Source organism: Castor canadensis, chromosome 10 (assembly GCF_047511655.1).
Source record: "Castor canadensis chromosome 10, mCasCan1.hap1v2, whole genome shotgun sequence".
NCBI lineage: Eukaryota > Metazoa > Chordata > Mammalia > Rodentia > Castoridae > Castor > Castor canadensis.
This window is the reverse complement of record NC_133395.1, coordinates 4,558,575-4,573,472: the sequence shown is the minus strand read 5'-3', so window position 1 is coordinate 4,573,472 and position 14,898 is coordinate 4,558,575. Positions and strand designations below refer to the sequence as shown.

The 14,898-nt window shown below is 41.2% G+C and overlaps 1 protein-coding gene across 2 annotated transcripts in view; it reads right to left on the bottom strand.

The window, feature by feature from the left end:
- Nalf1 (NALCN channel auxiliary factor 1) overlaps positions 1 to 14,477 on the bottom strand; it is a 552,582-nt gene extending 538,105 nt beyond the window's left edge. For both annotated transcript variants that reach the window (XM_074043006.1, XM_074043007.1), the window contains exon 1: positions 12,837 to 14,477. In XM_074043006.1, coding sequence (XP_073899107.1) covers positions 12,837 to 13,772 — 936 coding nt within the window. In that variant the 5' untranslated portion in view covers positions 13,773 to 14,477. The remainder of the gene's footprint in view (positions 1 to 12,836) is intronic.
- Between the last annotated feature and the right edge of the window lie 421 nt (positions 14,478 to 14,898).

Here is a 14,898-nt window from a genome sequence, read left to right as displayed (position 1 = left end):
GTTATTTGGAAGTAAGGTATATATATTTCAAAGAGCAAATAAAACTCACAAAAAGAAAGTAGGTGCTGTTTTATAATGTTTGCTTTTGTAAAATAAAAAATAAACAAAGCTGGGCGTGGGGCCGCAGGCCTGTAGTCCCGGCACTCAGAAGGTAGAACCAGAAGGATTGTGAGTTTGATTATATAGTGAGACCCTGCTCAAAGAACCAAGAGCTGGGGAAGTAGCTCAGTGGTAGGACATTTGCCTACCATGCAGAAGACTATGAACCCTAGCACAGAAAAAGTAAAAAAGAAAGAAGAAGGTAAGTTGCTCTTTGGAGTCCTTGTAAGTGAGATGGCATTAACATGACTTATTTCACCATGAAACCACTTGTTCGGTCAATTATTTTAATCATTTCAAAGTCAGCTAATTAGATTGAGAAGTAAAACCTGTGTTCAGTTGTCAACTGCAAAGATTCAAAAACTAAATATCCCATATATTTATCAGTGAAACCAAACTATGAGGAAAAAGATTACACTCACTTGTGCCAGAGTTCCCTCCTCTCCTGGGATTTTCAGACACATTGAATAAAATAAACATTTCATTTAAAATGTCAAAACTGAAATGACATGAAAGGATTCATATTTTTATAAGAGACTTTTAAATATTCAACCTGTATCTAGAAACTACCTGGGACAAACAGAATATATGTGAACCCTGTCATAATTTGCCAACGCCACAAAGTAGACCAGATGTAAAGACTCACACTCACATGGGCACCAAGACCATTTGCAATTGCAGGTGTCCTCGTATTTATCTTCTGCTGTATTAGTTTGACTTTGGCATGAAGCCATGGCCTCAGAAAGTTCATGTGCCCTACAACTTCTTGCCTAATGGACCATAGCAACCAGACTAGGGTCTGCTACAGGCAGGAGAAATCCTATTTTTAAGTGGTTTAAGATTAAAATTGACCTTTTTAAAGACATTTGTTTTTCTCCAAATAGACTCTCATAGCTTATCTCATCCCTGAGGTTGAATTTATGATCACTGCCTTTCAAAAAATACCTATCTGGAAACCAAATTCAAGATCTCTGCCCAACAGTTGATCCAGGCTAGGAGAAGGACAACTTTGATTAAAAACCAATTAAGAGGTTAGAAGGACCAACTTGCCGATGTTTCCCCTCAGCTCAGGGGCCAGGTAGCAGAGGGAGGACAGAGTGGGCGCAGGCACAGCAAAGACATCGCTCTTCTGAGCGAAACCTAACTGAGAGGGAGATCACACTATATTTGGGTAAACGCTCATTCTGCCATCTCTTGTGAGGAATCCCCAGAACGGATGGATGCAACCCATTTGACAGGAGCCAGTGGCACAGCCATTTGAACCCAGGCCCTTCTGATGCTTACGCCCATAGTCAGTCCTTACACCAAGCTGACTTTACAACAAAAAATTACTATTGAAGAGAGTTCCGTTACTTTTTCTATGCCAAGTGAGTATAAAAATATCCTACGCACACCTACTATCATCCACCTACCTCACATACATCGCTGACCCTAAAACAAACACCAAATAAAATCAGATAATTTCGAACCTATATGTGGATGGAGACTGTTCAGTTATCCCATGAGATTAAGAGCCAGATGTGCCTGCAGTGAAACTCTGGCTTAACTATGAAAGTTTTCGTACATTTCTTAACTTCTCTAAGAGTTAGTTACTTTGTTTTTGACCCATGATGTGGGATTGTCGTGAGGGATGAGGAAGGATGCACAAGTTATCAGGATAAGAGTTGCTTAGTGCAAGAATGAGATAAATGAGTGGAATTCCATGAGAGGGTTTTTTTTTTATAAAGTGACTTCAATACTATTAGCAATACCCTCAAGAGATCTAGATGTGCAAATGAATATATGCAAAAAGAAGTGGTGTGGACCTAGGGTAGAAAGGTCCTATTGAATTTCCTTTCCCAGTGCTTCCATATGACTGGGCCCTGTGCTGTTCAAGAGGGTTGTTTGAATGGTTATAGCAGTGATTGTGCAGATGAGTAGAAGAGAAGAAAGAAAGGGTATTTATTCCTGGTATTTGCAATAACTAAAAGAAAACTTAAGCTTATTCTCACTTCCTGCCTATCACCAGAATAAGAACATATACTTGATGCTGTATGTTTGTAATTATCAGAATGGTAAAAACATGAATAGGAAGTAGAAAAATAATTTAAAGTTGAAGTGCCATGACTTTTTCCTTTTTGATTGCAAGGTGCTGTTAAGGGGAGCAGACACTGAACTAAGAGCACTGTTCTGTTGTCTGTGTGAGGAATCTTACACTTGACTAGAATTGGCAGGAAGTACAACCTCACTGCAATGCATTAACTTCTGGGTGCCTCACTTTATACCAAAGAATGCTGGATAGAATAGTAGAGATCATCCAGTCCATAGGGAAGAAGGTCATGGCGGACAGCTCTCACCCCACCTACACACCTTCTGTAACTATGTGCTCCTGGTTTCCCCAGACAGCCCTCTGTGCTGTAGGAGAGCAAGGGCTCCTTCAGTAGAATGTTCTTCCCGAGGTGGAGCACAGACCTTCCCGGCTGAAACACCTGCACAGGGTGTCTCTACACAGGCTAGAGGAAGCACAGAGTGGTAAGGCTCCCTTCCACATGATGACTGTCATCAAGCTAAAGAGCCCTGCAGTGTCTCCCGAAGTCTCTGTTCCCAGGGAAAGCAGGTTCCTGTTCACAGAGCATAGCTTGAAGTTTTTGCTCTACCACAACCTGTATGTCTGGGCACTCCCTATGCTGTCCATGTCTGTTGGTTCTAGTTCAAAGCCAAGGCTGTTATTACTTCCTCTCTCTCCAAAATTAAAAACAACAAGAAAAAAAATACAAATGTGGGTTGCGTCAAAGAACAACAAAGATGACAAAAGTCATACAAAACCAAGAAGATAACATGCAAAGTTTCCATCTTTGAAAATGAATTTAGAGGCTCATGACTTTCCAATTTTCAACAACCTATATAACCTGAGACTTTTCCCCTAGACTATTTCTACCCACAGATTAGAGGAGATGAAGGGCCATGGCAATGTCTTCACCATGTGTTCTCCCAGAAAGGGAGAACAAGGCTGTGAACAAAAATGCCTTTACTTAGGTAATCTAACAGGACCCACTCAGTCCAAAATACAGCGTATGTGTTTATTTTTCATCAGAAAAAATGGCCAAAGAAATTCAAGCTATAGAAATGAAACATTTTTGTTCCAGTTGAAGTTTTTGTCTCCCATTTCATTCTTGAGTTGTCCAATAATTTAGTTATCTTTCTAGAGAAACAAATGAATGTAGATTAAAAAAATCAGAATTTCACTTCACATAACAAAAGTCTGCTTATAAAACTCATAAATGAATGTTGCTTACAGAAAAACTTGCATAAAATTTCAGGTGAGAACTGTACTTGGCACTATTAGGAAGTGGTAGGCCTGTTAGGAAGTTTTCTGGTCATTGAGGGTGTGCCCTCAAAGTGGGATTCCAGGCTGTCCTCTCCTCTCTCTCTCTTTTCCTGCCCTAGTCACAAGAAAAATGGTTGGGACATGTGCTATAGTTTTGTTGATGTTTTCTGTGGAGTTTAAGGCACTGTCACTAACTACTGGGAATCGAGATACCTTAGACTAAATCCTTACATGTGACCAGCATCCCATTCTATGAGAATCCCTACTGCTAGTAACTTGGGCGGTATCACATATATGGTAAAACCGGGGTAGAACCTCATCTATCCGAAATCTTTCTTTTTATCCTTCTACCAGACTTTCCTTTTAAAATCAAAACTAATTGTTACTTAGGGAACTTTAATTTTTAATTTTTGAATTATTTGCATTAAAAATACGAGGGTATTTCTTTGTGATAATTCCATACATTCATACAGTGTACCTTAAATATGTTCACCCCCTCCATTATATTTTCATTCCTTCCTCTTCCTACTCCCCCTTTTTCAAACAGTGTTTGGCAGGTTTCATTATGCTGTTCTCATGTGTATGTGTGGCACACTTTGATCCTCCACCCCTCAATATCCTTTCCTTCCTCCCCTCCACCAATCACCCCCCACAGTTCCCCAAACACATTCATAGTCCATTATTATTATTTATTATAATCAGCAGCATCATAATAATTTTGGAATTTTCTATCAAACATACCAATTATTTTTCAAGAACACCTAGAAAGAGTGCCATGTTTAATATGGTTAGTCCTACCAATACGCCATTGTATCCTGGGGGTAACACATTCCTAAAGAAAATAATTTTAGCAGTATGCTATGCAATTGTCAATGGCTTCATACTTAAAACCAGTAATTATTTTGTATGGGACCTGGTGCCACCATTAACCTTTACTAAATATAACTCCTCCAACCTCCCATTTTCATCTGCATCTTACATCTAAAGCTACAAGTATTCTAAAGTTTATTTCATCACAAACAGTTTGTTTCTTTAAACCCGTATTTTCCTGATTATCCTGTTCTCCTTTCTTTTCACTAACATACTCACTGAAGGGTAGTTACAACTTGTCTTTATTCTTTACTCCAACTCATTCCTTAATACATCACATTTGACATCTCTTCTTACCATTCTATTAAAGTTACTCTTTTAAGGTCACCAAGACTTACTTTCCACATTCGGTGCCATATTTAAACCCTTTGTCTGATGTGTCCTTTCTGTGATGTGGGGTGGAGTTTACTGATTCCATATCTTTCTTAAAATCTTTCCCTAGTGCTATGGTTTGGATCTGGAATGTCCCCCAAAGCCCATGGGTTAAAGCTTGGTCTCCAACTTGGCACTATTGGGAAGTGATGGGCCTGTTTTGACATTTTCTGGTCATTGAGGGTGTGCCCTCGAAGTGGGATTCCAGGCTGTCCTCTCCTCTCTCTCTTTTGCAGCCCCAGTTATGGGTAATTGGTTTGGACATGCATTGCTGCCCGGATGTGCTTCCCCTCCACAAGGCCCCCAAGCATGAGCTGGAGTCTTCGTAACTGTGAGCCAAAGTAACCAATTCTCTTTATAAGCTTATTATATCAGGTACTTGTCATAGTAAAGAAAAGCTGACTGACATACCCAGGTCTTTCATATTCTCATAGTCTCAGAGTTCTCTTCTCCGTCTATCTTCTCTACCCCCTCACCTGATCTCAGTAATTTTCAATCTCATTCCTTTTTCCATCTCAGACTCTTTCCCTGATCTCTTTCCTGTTGAAACTTCCTCAAGCTTTGTCTTTCACATTCTCTTGACATTATCTGCTTTTGTTGAATCACACAATCTCTGCCCACAGCTGCCAGATCAAATCTGCATATGGGGGAGGAACATCACACCCACAGCCCCCACTCACACGCCACACACTCTCTACTGGACATCTCCAAAAATGAGCTCCTTGTTCAAACATCAATCTCCATCCCAACTTGCTCCTCCTCCTTTACTTCCTGTCTCATTAAATAGCATTACCATATGCCCAATTTCACATTTTATCAAACTGATAATAATTGCTCCACATAAAATTGGTCACTAAATGCTATGAACTTGATCTCAGAAATATCCTGAACCTGTGTGTTCCTTTCAATTTCCACAGCACTACCTCATTTAGAATTTTCTGTCCAACATGGTAGCTGTTAGCCACATGGGGCTACTTAAATTTAGACTAATTAAAGCTAAATGCAATTAAAATTGCAATTTCCAGCCAAATTTCAAGTACTCAATAGTCTCATGTGGTCAGAGGCTGCCACCATCACAGAAAGTTCCACTGGAGAGTTCTGACTTAGAAAACTGCACTGTGACTTCTAAGGAGGACAGCAGTTCTTTTTGCTTTCTTTCTTTCTTTTTTCTTTTTTATGGTATTGTTGATTAAATCCAGGGCCTCATACATGCTAACACACGAGGCAAACTCTGTACCACTTGAGCTAAACCCCTAGACCTTTTTGTTTGTTTGTTTGTTTGCTTTTTGGTTTTGAGTCTAGGCTCAAATGTGTGGTCCTCCTGTCTGCACTCCTGAGTAGCTGGGATTATAGGCATAAACTACCACACCCAAGCAAGCAACCTTTAAACTGATCTCTGTGCCACCTCTTCACTGTCCCAAGTCATTGCCACACTGTTGTCAAAGTTAATTTTTGAGTAAAACAAACCATTGCAAATGAATTCCTTGATAAAATTCTTCTCTGATATTTAACAAATATCAGACAAATAAAGGCAGTCAAAGTCTTTTACCATGAGACAAATATCTGTTCCAACTGATCACCATCATCTCCCAGAGGCATTTCCTCAACCTTTCATATATATCGAGTAGGATGAACTAAATTTGCCCTTCCCCAAAAAAACATCTGTGTTGAAACCCTAATCTGCAATGTGACTGTACTTGGAAATTGGACATACACAGAGATTAAAAGTGAGCTCATGAGGGTGGGGTCCAAGTCAAGAGGACTGACCTTCTTATAAAAAGATAAGTAGACCCACCCATCTCTCAGCGCAGGCACAAAGGCCCTGTGGACGTGCAATAAGAAGGTGGTCAGCTGCAGTCATCAGAAACCAGTTTGCCAGGACCTTGGTCATGTCTGCATTCCCTGGAGAGCTGTGAGAAATAAGTGTGTGTTGCTTACTTTATCTAGTCTGTTGATCTCATCATAGCACCTTAGACAGTCTAGTATCCTCAGCCATACTGAACTCATCAACTGAGCATGAAGAATTCTCAGAGACCACCAAAGTTTACTTCGCTCCCACACATCCTTGCTATAATCTCCCCAAAATGTGAAGCCAGACATCCAGGTGCTCTCACCTTTCCATCCCTTGCATATTTGAAACAATGACCCTGGACATCCATCCAGATGCCCAGGACTCTCCAAGTTCTCTCTTCTTAGCTTGTTACAACTAAAATGTTTCTAAGAATAAGTTCAAAATCAGTAGAATTAGCAATTAGGACAAGATTTATAACAATTGTTAAGTCTATGTGACAGGTATATGTGGGCTTCTTAGACTAATCTAATTCTTTGGGATGTTTGTAAATGCTGATAATTTAAAACAAAAAGAAAGTACTTAGTTAGAATGACTAAGTGAAAGTCATGCTTGACATTGCCCAACTCTTTGACCAGGGATGGGTCACGTTTTAAATCCTTGCATTACTCTCTGAGATTTGAGTTAATACTTAAGTCTAGAGTAGAAATGAGAATTAAGTGAATTAGAATAGATTCTGATTTCTACAAAGTTCTCCACTTTGTTGCCCACTGCTGAGGCTTTTTCATAGCATTTTTGAGTGATTGGAGTAATTTTCTGTGAGAGTTAATCATTTGTCATGATTAGTCTTTCACAAATTAGTTCAATTTTCTTTTCAAGTAAACAAAGTCAGTGATAACTCAGTAAGAAAGAGTTAGATCATTTTTCATGAGAGTGGAGGTGCACAGAAGAAAGAAGAATACTGAACCTGGGGTTCCTTAAGGAACCCAAGCTCTGGAAATGCAACTTTCAAGTGGCAGGAAAAGACACAGCCAGGTGACAGACAGCAAGGAGGCACACTGACGAGGGCAGGAAACTGACAGGCAGAGTCATCTGTTTCACAACTTTGATAGAACTTATTTTCCCTCTGGTGTAGAATGATGCAGACAAAACATGCAAAATCCTCCTGCATTTGCTTAGAAGTGATTACTACCTTTACCCATCACTCACACAAGATGATATATTGTTGCCAAGATCAATAACAGTATTTATATATGGATATGAAACATCCACATTTCGTGAGATTTTTACCATCTATGGATCTTCTATAAAATTTTGTTTATAAGTGACTGAACGTAGAAGGAGATCACCAAAGAGGAAAATAAACCATTATCTTTTGGCACTTTAAACACAGAATTAAATATTTCCATGCATTTCATCCTCAACCTTGGCTGTACCTTAGAATCACTGGGACAGCCTTTCAAGAGCCCAGCCAGACCAGTGACATCAGAACCTCTGGACACTGGGTACATCCAGGCCTCAGTATGTCCAAAGACCCCCCAGGATAGTTCACCATTCTCTCCCATGGATCACTGATTTAGAGTCTGTGTTCACTGACACTGAAGAAACAGCTATATGACACAAATTGATATTAAATAGCAAGGTATTTGGAGCTTGGTCACTGTGAGATTGACACAGAATATGAAGTTGTTTTTTTTATTTGAGAAATAAAAGTAAAATAACAGCACAGATAATTCAAATCAAAATAGTTCTTTCTTTCAAACCATTATTTACATATTTGTTCTCTTTTATTAAATCTAGCAAGAAAAATTGTCTTAATGGGTTATGATTTACAGGTGGAGGAGTATGAGAGTGGAGCTCTACCTGATCTCTTTCCTTCACACTTTAATTCACCTTGCATATGCAGACACTGACCTCATCTAATAGAAGAGATTAAAACCAGTGTATCTCAGTATTTAGGTTATGCCCTATATAGCTACTAAGTTGACCCAGTTACAAGTCTGAAGTAAAAATATTCATTCTTTGGTATGTAATATAAGAGACATTGAATATTAAGACAAAATTTTGGGTGTTTCTCTATAAAAATAAAGCACAGATCATAAATCAGCAGTTGCATAGAAAGCAACAAAAAGGATAACAAATCCAATGCAAAAAAACTATTGTGATAGTATCATTAGCCCTATAAATAGCCTTATTTGTGGCTAAAGAAATCATCTGTATGGACCAGGCTATTTGATTCTTTAGAGCAGCCATTCTGCTATGAAGAGAAGTGGAAAGAATGAGGTGATAGAATGCAAAGGAGAGCTATTTATAGATGTGTGCCCCACACCTCTGGACAGTGACACAAAATGCACAATAGCACTCAATCAATGACAAAACATTTTAGGTTCAAAATTTAAATGGAAAGAATTGTGAGCTATCTGATCTTCCATTTTAAAAAACTATTTATTTGTGAATCTATAGTGTGTGACAATAAGATAAATAAAAGCATGTTCTCCTCCTCAAAGTACACATTACGTAACTCAAAATCTATGTTCTCAAATCAAGTAATGTTGTGAGCAGTATCTGCAGGAAGACAGAAAGTCTCAAAGACAGTCATTACAGATTCTTGACATTCACAAGAGGGATTGTGATTGGTGTCGTTAAATGCAAATAAGCTCATAAAAATAGCAAGACGAGAATGCGTGTGTTCTAGGGAGTATGAAGACTAAACCTTCACTAAGGTAACTGACGTGCCAATGGTGCGATGCTGTGCTAGAATTGAATCTCACACCTCTGTTCACTGATCAACCATCCGAGGGAATATTAAGTAAATAAAGTTATTAGTGACCACAAAAGTTCACTTGTAACACAAAAATTCATATCATCAAAATGCCCCTTCTTCACAGTATTTGTCTTCTAGACTACTTAGGAGCCAAAGAATGGCCTGTATAAGAGAAAATCTTTACTTACTAACAATTAAGCATGAAAATGATATACATTTGTAAATTTTGCAAAATAAAATGCTTCATTTTTAATAATGCTGGCTAACTTGAAAATTTTGACATATTTCTCAGATTCTTTTACATACAAAAACATTGTTTTCAGTCATGCTGCAAACTATGCAGAAAAATTACTGTCTTTATATAATTTATATAATAAAGACAGCCTAAGAAGTATAGTGTTAGTGATATACGCAACAAGATTTTTTTGTCCTTTAATTTTATGTAAATGCAAACATTTACCCCTTAAATATTAAAGCAGATATTTCTGATGAAATTAAAAATATCTTCAGGTGCAAATGACACATTAAAATACAGATATTTTCCATAATAAAACAGCTGTATTTGATTTCCATCTACTGTGAATTCCAAACACTATCATTCTTTCCTTTTCTTTTCCTTTTTTTTTTTTTTTTTTTGAGATAGGTGCCATTCTGGCCTGGAATTCACTCTGTAGCCCAGGCTGGACTCAAACTTGACATCCTCCTGCCTCAGCCTCCTGAGAGCTGGATTTACATGAGTGTGTCACCATGCCTGGCTCCAAGACACTGTAATTCTATTACATCTATTTTAAGGGTTATTTTTAATTGGTCAAAAAGGCTTTAAAATTTTTTAACACAGAGTTCATTTAATTAACATGTTTTTAAAATGGGGCAATTTTAATGGGGGGAGAATATAAACCAAGAACATAATGGTACATCCTAAATCTGAAAAGTTAGAAATCATTGCTGCTAATTATACATTGGTATAAAAAGTTAACATATTTCTCCCAAAATAATAACCCCACTAGTTTGTAGTGCTAACACAATTTTGTGTATCCTATCTGCAATTTTAATAAATATATACATATATATGTAAACTATTAAATTGGATTTTCACGAATATCTGACCAATTTCATAAGTACAATGCATTTATTTTAATCTGCTCTATGTCATTGTAACTGCCTTAAAAGTGGAAAATTTTGCATAGAGCATCTATTATGGACAGGCTTCTGATGATACTCATTCCGTAGTTACAATTATGTTTGAAGTAAGTAAAAGTATTGAGAAAGAAACTCAGACAAAATCTTCAAAGACAATAGTAACATTTTAAGCTCTGTGATATAATTTGCAAATGGGTATGTTTGGGACCTTTGCAGAATCCTAGAGAAACCATACATTGAACTAAGGAGCAATGCCTATATGGCACATCTACAAATACTCAGTGGATTTGTGAATCATAATCCAAGAATGCTAGCACTTTAAATTTGAAAATATAATTTTTAGAAAGAGCTATTATGAAATAAATGTTCCGAATGACCAAAAAAGGAAATCTCTACCAGCAAGAAATACCTGTAAGACATGATAGGCAATAAATTCTGGGTGATGATGGTGAAGTTCTCAAACATCTATGTTTACTTTCCATCCTAAAGAAGAATTTTTAAAGGAGTTAGAATTTTATAATATGCTTTTTAAATTCACTTGATAATGTCTATGTTGTACAAAAACAAATTTTTCTTACATTGTACCTTATAACTATGATGATATAAGTATCATGGTAAGAATTAATTTGGGTCAAGGAGAAAAGAACCATTTAAAATTTTTATTTGGCTATCTGAACAAAGATAAATGACATATTTGAAATCATGCTGCAATCTATTATCAACACAGACTAATACTGAGCTATGTAAGATGAAATTATAAAAATTCTTGTAAGGGCTTAGATTCAGGAGAGCATGCAAATTCAAATTAGTACTGCTGCTCTTAAAAGTAAATACACTGAAACCTCTGTAACCTTTAATTAGTAGTACAATTACCAGAAATCCCAGTTTCTTTATCTTTACACTTTCAATACAGCACACCTTAACTATACAGTAAATACACTAGTCATTCACTGGTCATTTTTACCATTAAGATTGGGTGTAGTCTCCAGACATGAGTTATAGTGGTATGGTCTTAAAAAATGGGTAGGGAAGTTTGAGGTCCTCTTGAATAATGAGATAGCATTCTTGATTAATGTCATAAACTCACAATCAATATTTCAAGGTCTAGGTCTCTGGTCTTAAACAATGATCATAAGCAAGGTCAGCTTAAGTTTCACTTCATTTTCAAAAGCACAACCCAAAGTCAAATATGGCCCTTGCGTGACATTCATTGAAAACAGGTATGCTTGATCAGCTCCCTTGTTGAAGCATCAGAAATCCTTTGATCCTACACTGCACTTGATTGCACTTTCTCAGTACAAAGCAAGTGAGGCAAAGAGAGACAATTCTGTTTGTAAGGTTGGAGAAGTAGGGAAGACAAAGAAGAGAGAGTGTGCAGTGTGTTATCTTGAAAAGCAATACCATTTTATTATTTTGTTTAATAAATTGTCTGGGGGGAGGCATTGAGGTTTATAGAGATTCTGACATCATTCCTTCCCTACTAAAGGTCACTGCAGTATCTCCAACCTATCTCTTGGGCAAATCTAATTCCAGCACCACGGACAGTGACACTTCTAGTAGGATGGGTGCCCAGGGTAACAGACTAATTTTTGCATAGATTCCCCCATTGCTAATCACCAAAGGTCACATTCCGCCTTATATTCAACAGGAAGAAGTTAAGTATAGTGCATGCTTTTAAATATTTCAGAAACTTTTAATTTATGGCACCAAAGATTTGCCATTGAGCATTTCTAAAAAAAAATGCTTACTGAAGAATCCAAAGTAATTATATAAGGTGTCAGACTAATAGCCTAACATTGCAAATCAATCACTATATACCCAATTCTACAACTTTCCACTCATGGTAATTCTTAGATCAATAATTATGTAAATGTCCAAGAGAAAACAGGAAACTTAAGGAGACTAGTGTGCTCAGGTAGGCCCCCACACTTTCCTAAGAACAAGAAATACCCCTGGAAAAACATGTGAATCTTGTTTGTTTGCTTTTTTTCTACATAAACAACTGTACTTTCTCTTGTTCCTGTAGTCAACCAGCTCCATGATGTCACTATCTGATGTACACTATAGTGCCTTATGTACAGGTCCCCATGCCAAGCCATGCATGCCTGTTTCTGACCCTTCTGGCCACCTGTGGTCATGGGTCTGCAGTCCCCTCCCTCTTCCTGACAAACCTATTCAAATTCCCTCTTTAAAAAGCTGTTAACAGAGTCCCATCCAACTCCACAGCTGGAAGAAATAGTTAAAGCCCCACCTTTGTTATCTCCGGAGACCAGGTGTGTTCCTGGTCTTCTGAGGGTTCCCAGAGCCATCAACCCACCAGCAATCCACCAGGTATTTTCGCCTCAAGCAGCAAATCAAGCTCTTGTAGCCAGAGAAACAACGACTAAAGCAACACAACCAGAGCGAATAAATAAATAAATACTCAAAGACACCTAGATCCAGCAGAGATTAAAAAAAAAAAAAGCGCAGGAAAGGGGGGAATCCAGGGTTCCTACCTTACAGTCCTCAGGACAGGACTTCACCGAGTACTCCTCCGATTGTAAATACTTGTGGAGCACACTTTCAAACTCTTCGTACTTCTCCTGAGCGTGGTGGTCATAGTCTTGGTAAGCCTCCACGCACTGCCTGCAAGTGGTCATCTCACCGCCCTCCGTGAGCACCACATCCAGGCTGCAGTTCAAAGTGTTGGGACTGGACAGCCCCGAGAACAACTCCCAAAGTGTGTAGGAATTACAAAACGAAAGGTAAAAATCCGACAAGTTCCAGAGAGGAGTTGGAGGCTTGCCCCTCGCCTGCTGCTCCTCCCCCCCGGCCGCCGCCCCCCGACTCCAGTTCCTGGCGCACACGGCGTCCGCGCTCTCCACGGTGAAGCACTGGCCCGAAGATGCGCCCTGGGGGTAACAAGTCTCCAGGCGCCACACGGGTTTGGCAGAGTTTCCTAGAAAAAGAGCCTTGCTCCGGTTGTTTTTGCCTGGGTTGCCCTTGCCGCCGCCGCCGCCGCCTCCCGGGGAGGGGGGCAGGGTGGGGGACGAGGAGGCGGAGAGGAGTCTGTGTGCCTGGGCGGCGGGCGAGGACTCCCCCATGCTGGCCAGGAGCGCGGGCCAGGAGGGCTCCTGCTGCCGGTGCCTCTGCTGCTGTCGCTGCTGCTGCTGTCGCTGCTGCTGCTGCTGCTGCTGTCGCTGCTGCTGCTGCTGCTGTTGCTGCTGCTGCTGGTGATGCTCCTTGTCCCGGGTCCTGGTCAGTTTGGCCTCGGCGCAGAACCACAAGTGATCAGAGAGCAGGACTGTGAAAAACAAGAGAGATGCCAGAGAGAGTCGCCATTTCTGAGCCCTCTCTGAATCGATGAACGGTTTCTCGTTCTCCCGGGGTGCTGCCAACCAGATTTTTAAGCCGTCGTCATACTGCCGACACATCCAGGCACCCCTGGTCATATTTTGGGAACGCACAGCCCTGGCCGACTCCACCGTGAGGGCTCCTGTGCCGTTGTCACCACGATATGCATTGACTTAAAGGGTTTAATTTCCTTATCCCCTCCTCCCGTTTCTTCTCTCTCTCTCTCTCTCTCTCTCTCTCTCTCTCTCTCTCTCTCTCTCTCTCCCCTCTATTCCTCTCTCCTTTTTTTTCTCTCTCTCTCTTTTTGCCTACATAAATATTACCAGGCTTTGGAAGAAGATCTGACTTGCTTCCGACCTAATCATCAGCCGACCCCATCCTCTGTAGAGTGGGAAACAATAATGGGGGTGGGGGCAGAGAGAGAGAGAGAGAGAGAGAGAGAGAGAGAGAGAGAGAGAGAGAGAGGCGGAGGAGGCTGAGCTGGTGCTGGCCGGTGGTGAGGCTGAGTGCAGGAGGTGATGGTTGGAGTGGCAGGGTGGCTGGCGCTGCTCCTGTCACCCCGGCATAGTCAGAGCGCGGGTCCCCATGGCTCTGCTGAGGACAGCCCGCTCTCCCCTGCCAGGGGCATGCCGCGTCTCCGCTGCCCACTGACGGCGACCAGAGCGCCTCCCCTCCTCCTCTTCTCCTCCTCTTCTCCTCCTCTTCCTCCTCCTTCCTCTCCTTCTCCTTTCGCCTCTCCTCCGCCTCCCGCTACTTCGCGCTGGCTCTGCCCGCGTCCGGAGCCTGGGCAGCCGCCGCCGGCAGGGCTGTCCCTCCCCCCCACCCCCCACCCCGCGCTCCGACTGCCGCCGCCGCCGCTGCCGCAGGTCTGCCCGCGGGCGCCACCGTCGCCGGGGTTCCGACTGCTGACGCCGCCTCCCCCGGACCTCGGGGCCGAGTCGCCTGCGTTGGGCCTCCCGAGACCACAGTCATCTTCAGTCCCCGTGCTAAGTTGCCGCCATCTTCGTCCTGCAGACACACTTTTTTTGGGGGGAGCGCTGGATTTTGCGTCATCTCCTCCCGCGCCGAGGTCTCTCCATCCTGGCGCAGTGGCGGCGGCTCGGCCCAGGGAGGAGGGCGAGGAGGACGCGCGGGGCGGCGGCGTGGGGAGCGGGGAGAGGCCATGTGCGCCCCGGCCCCCGCCCGGCCCTCTGCGCACGGGCTCGGGCCCTCTCCCTTCCGTCC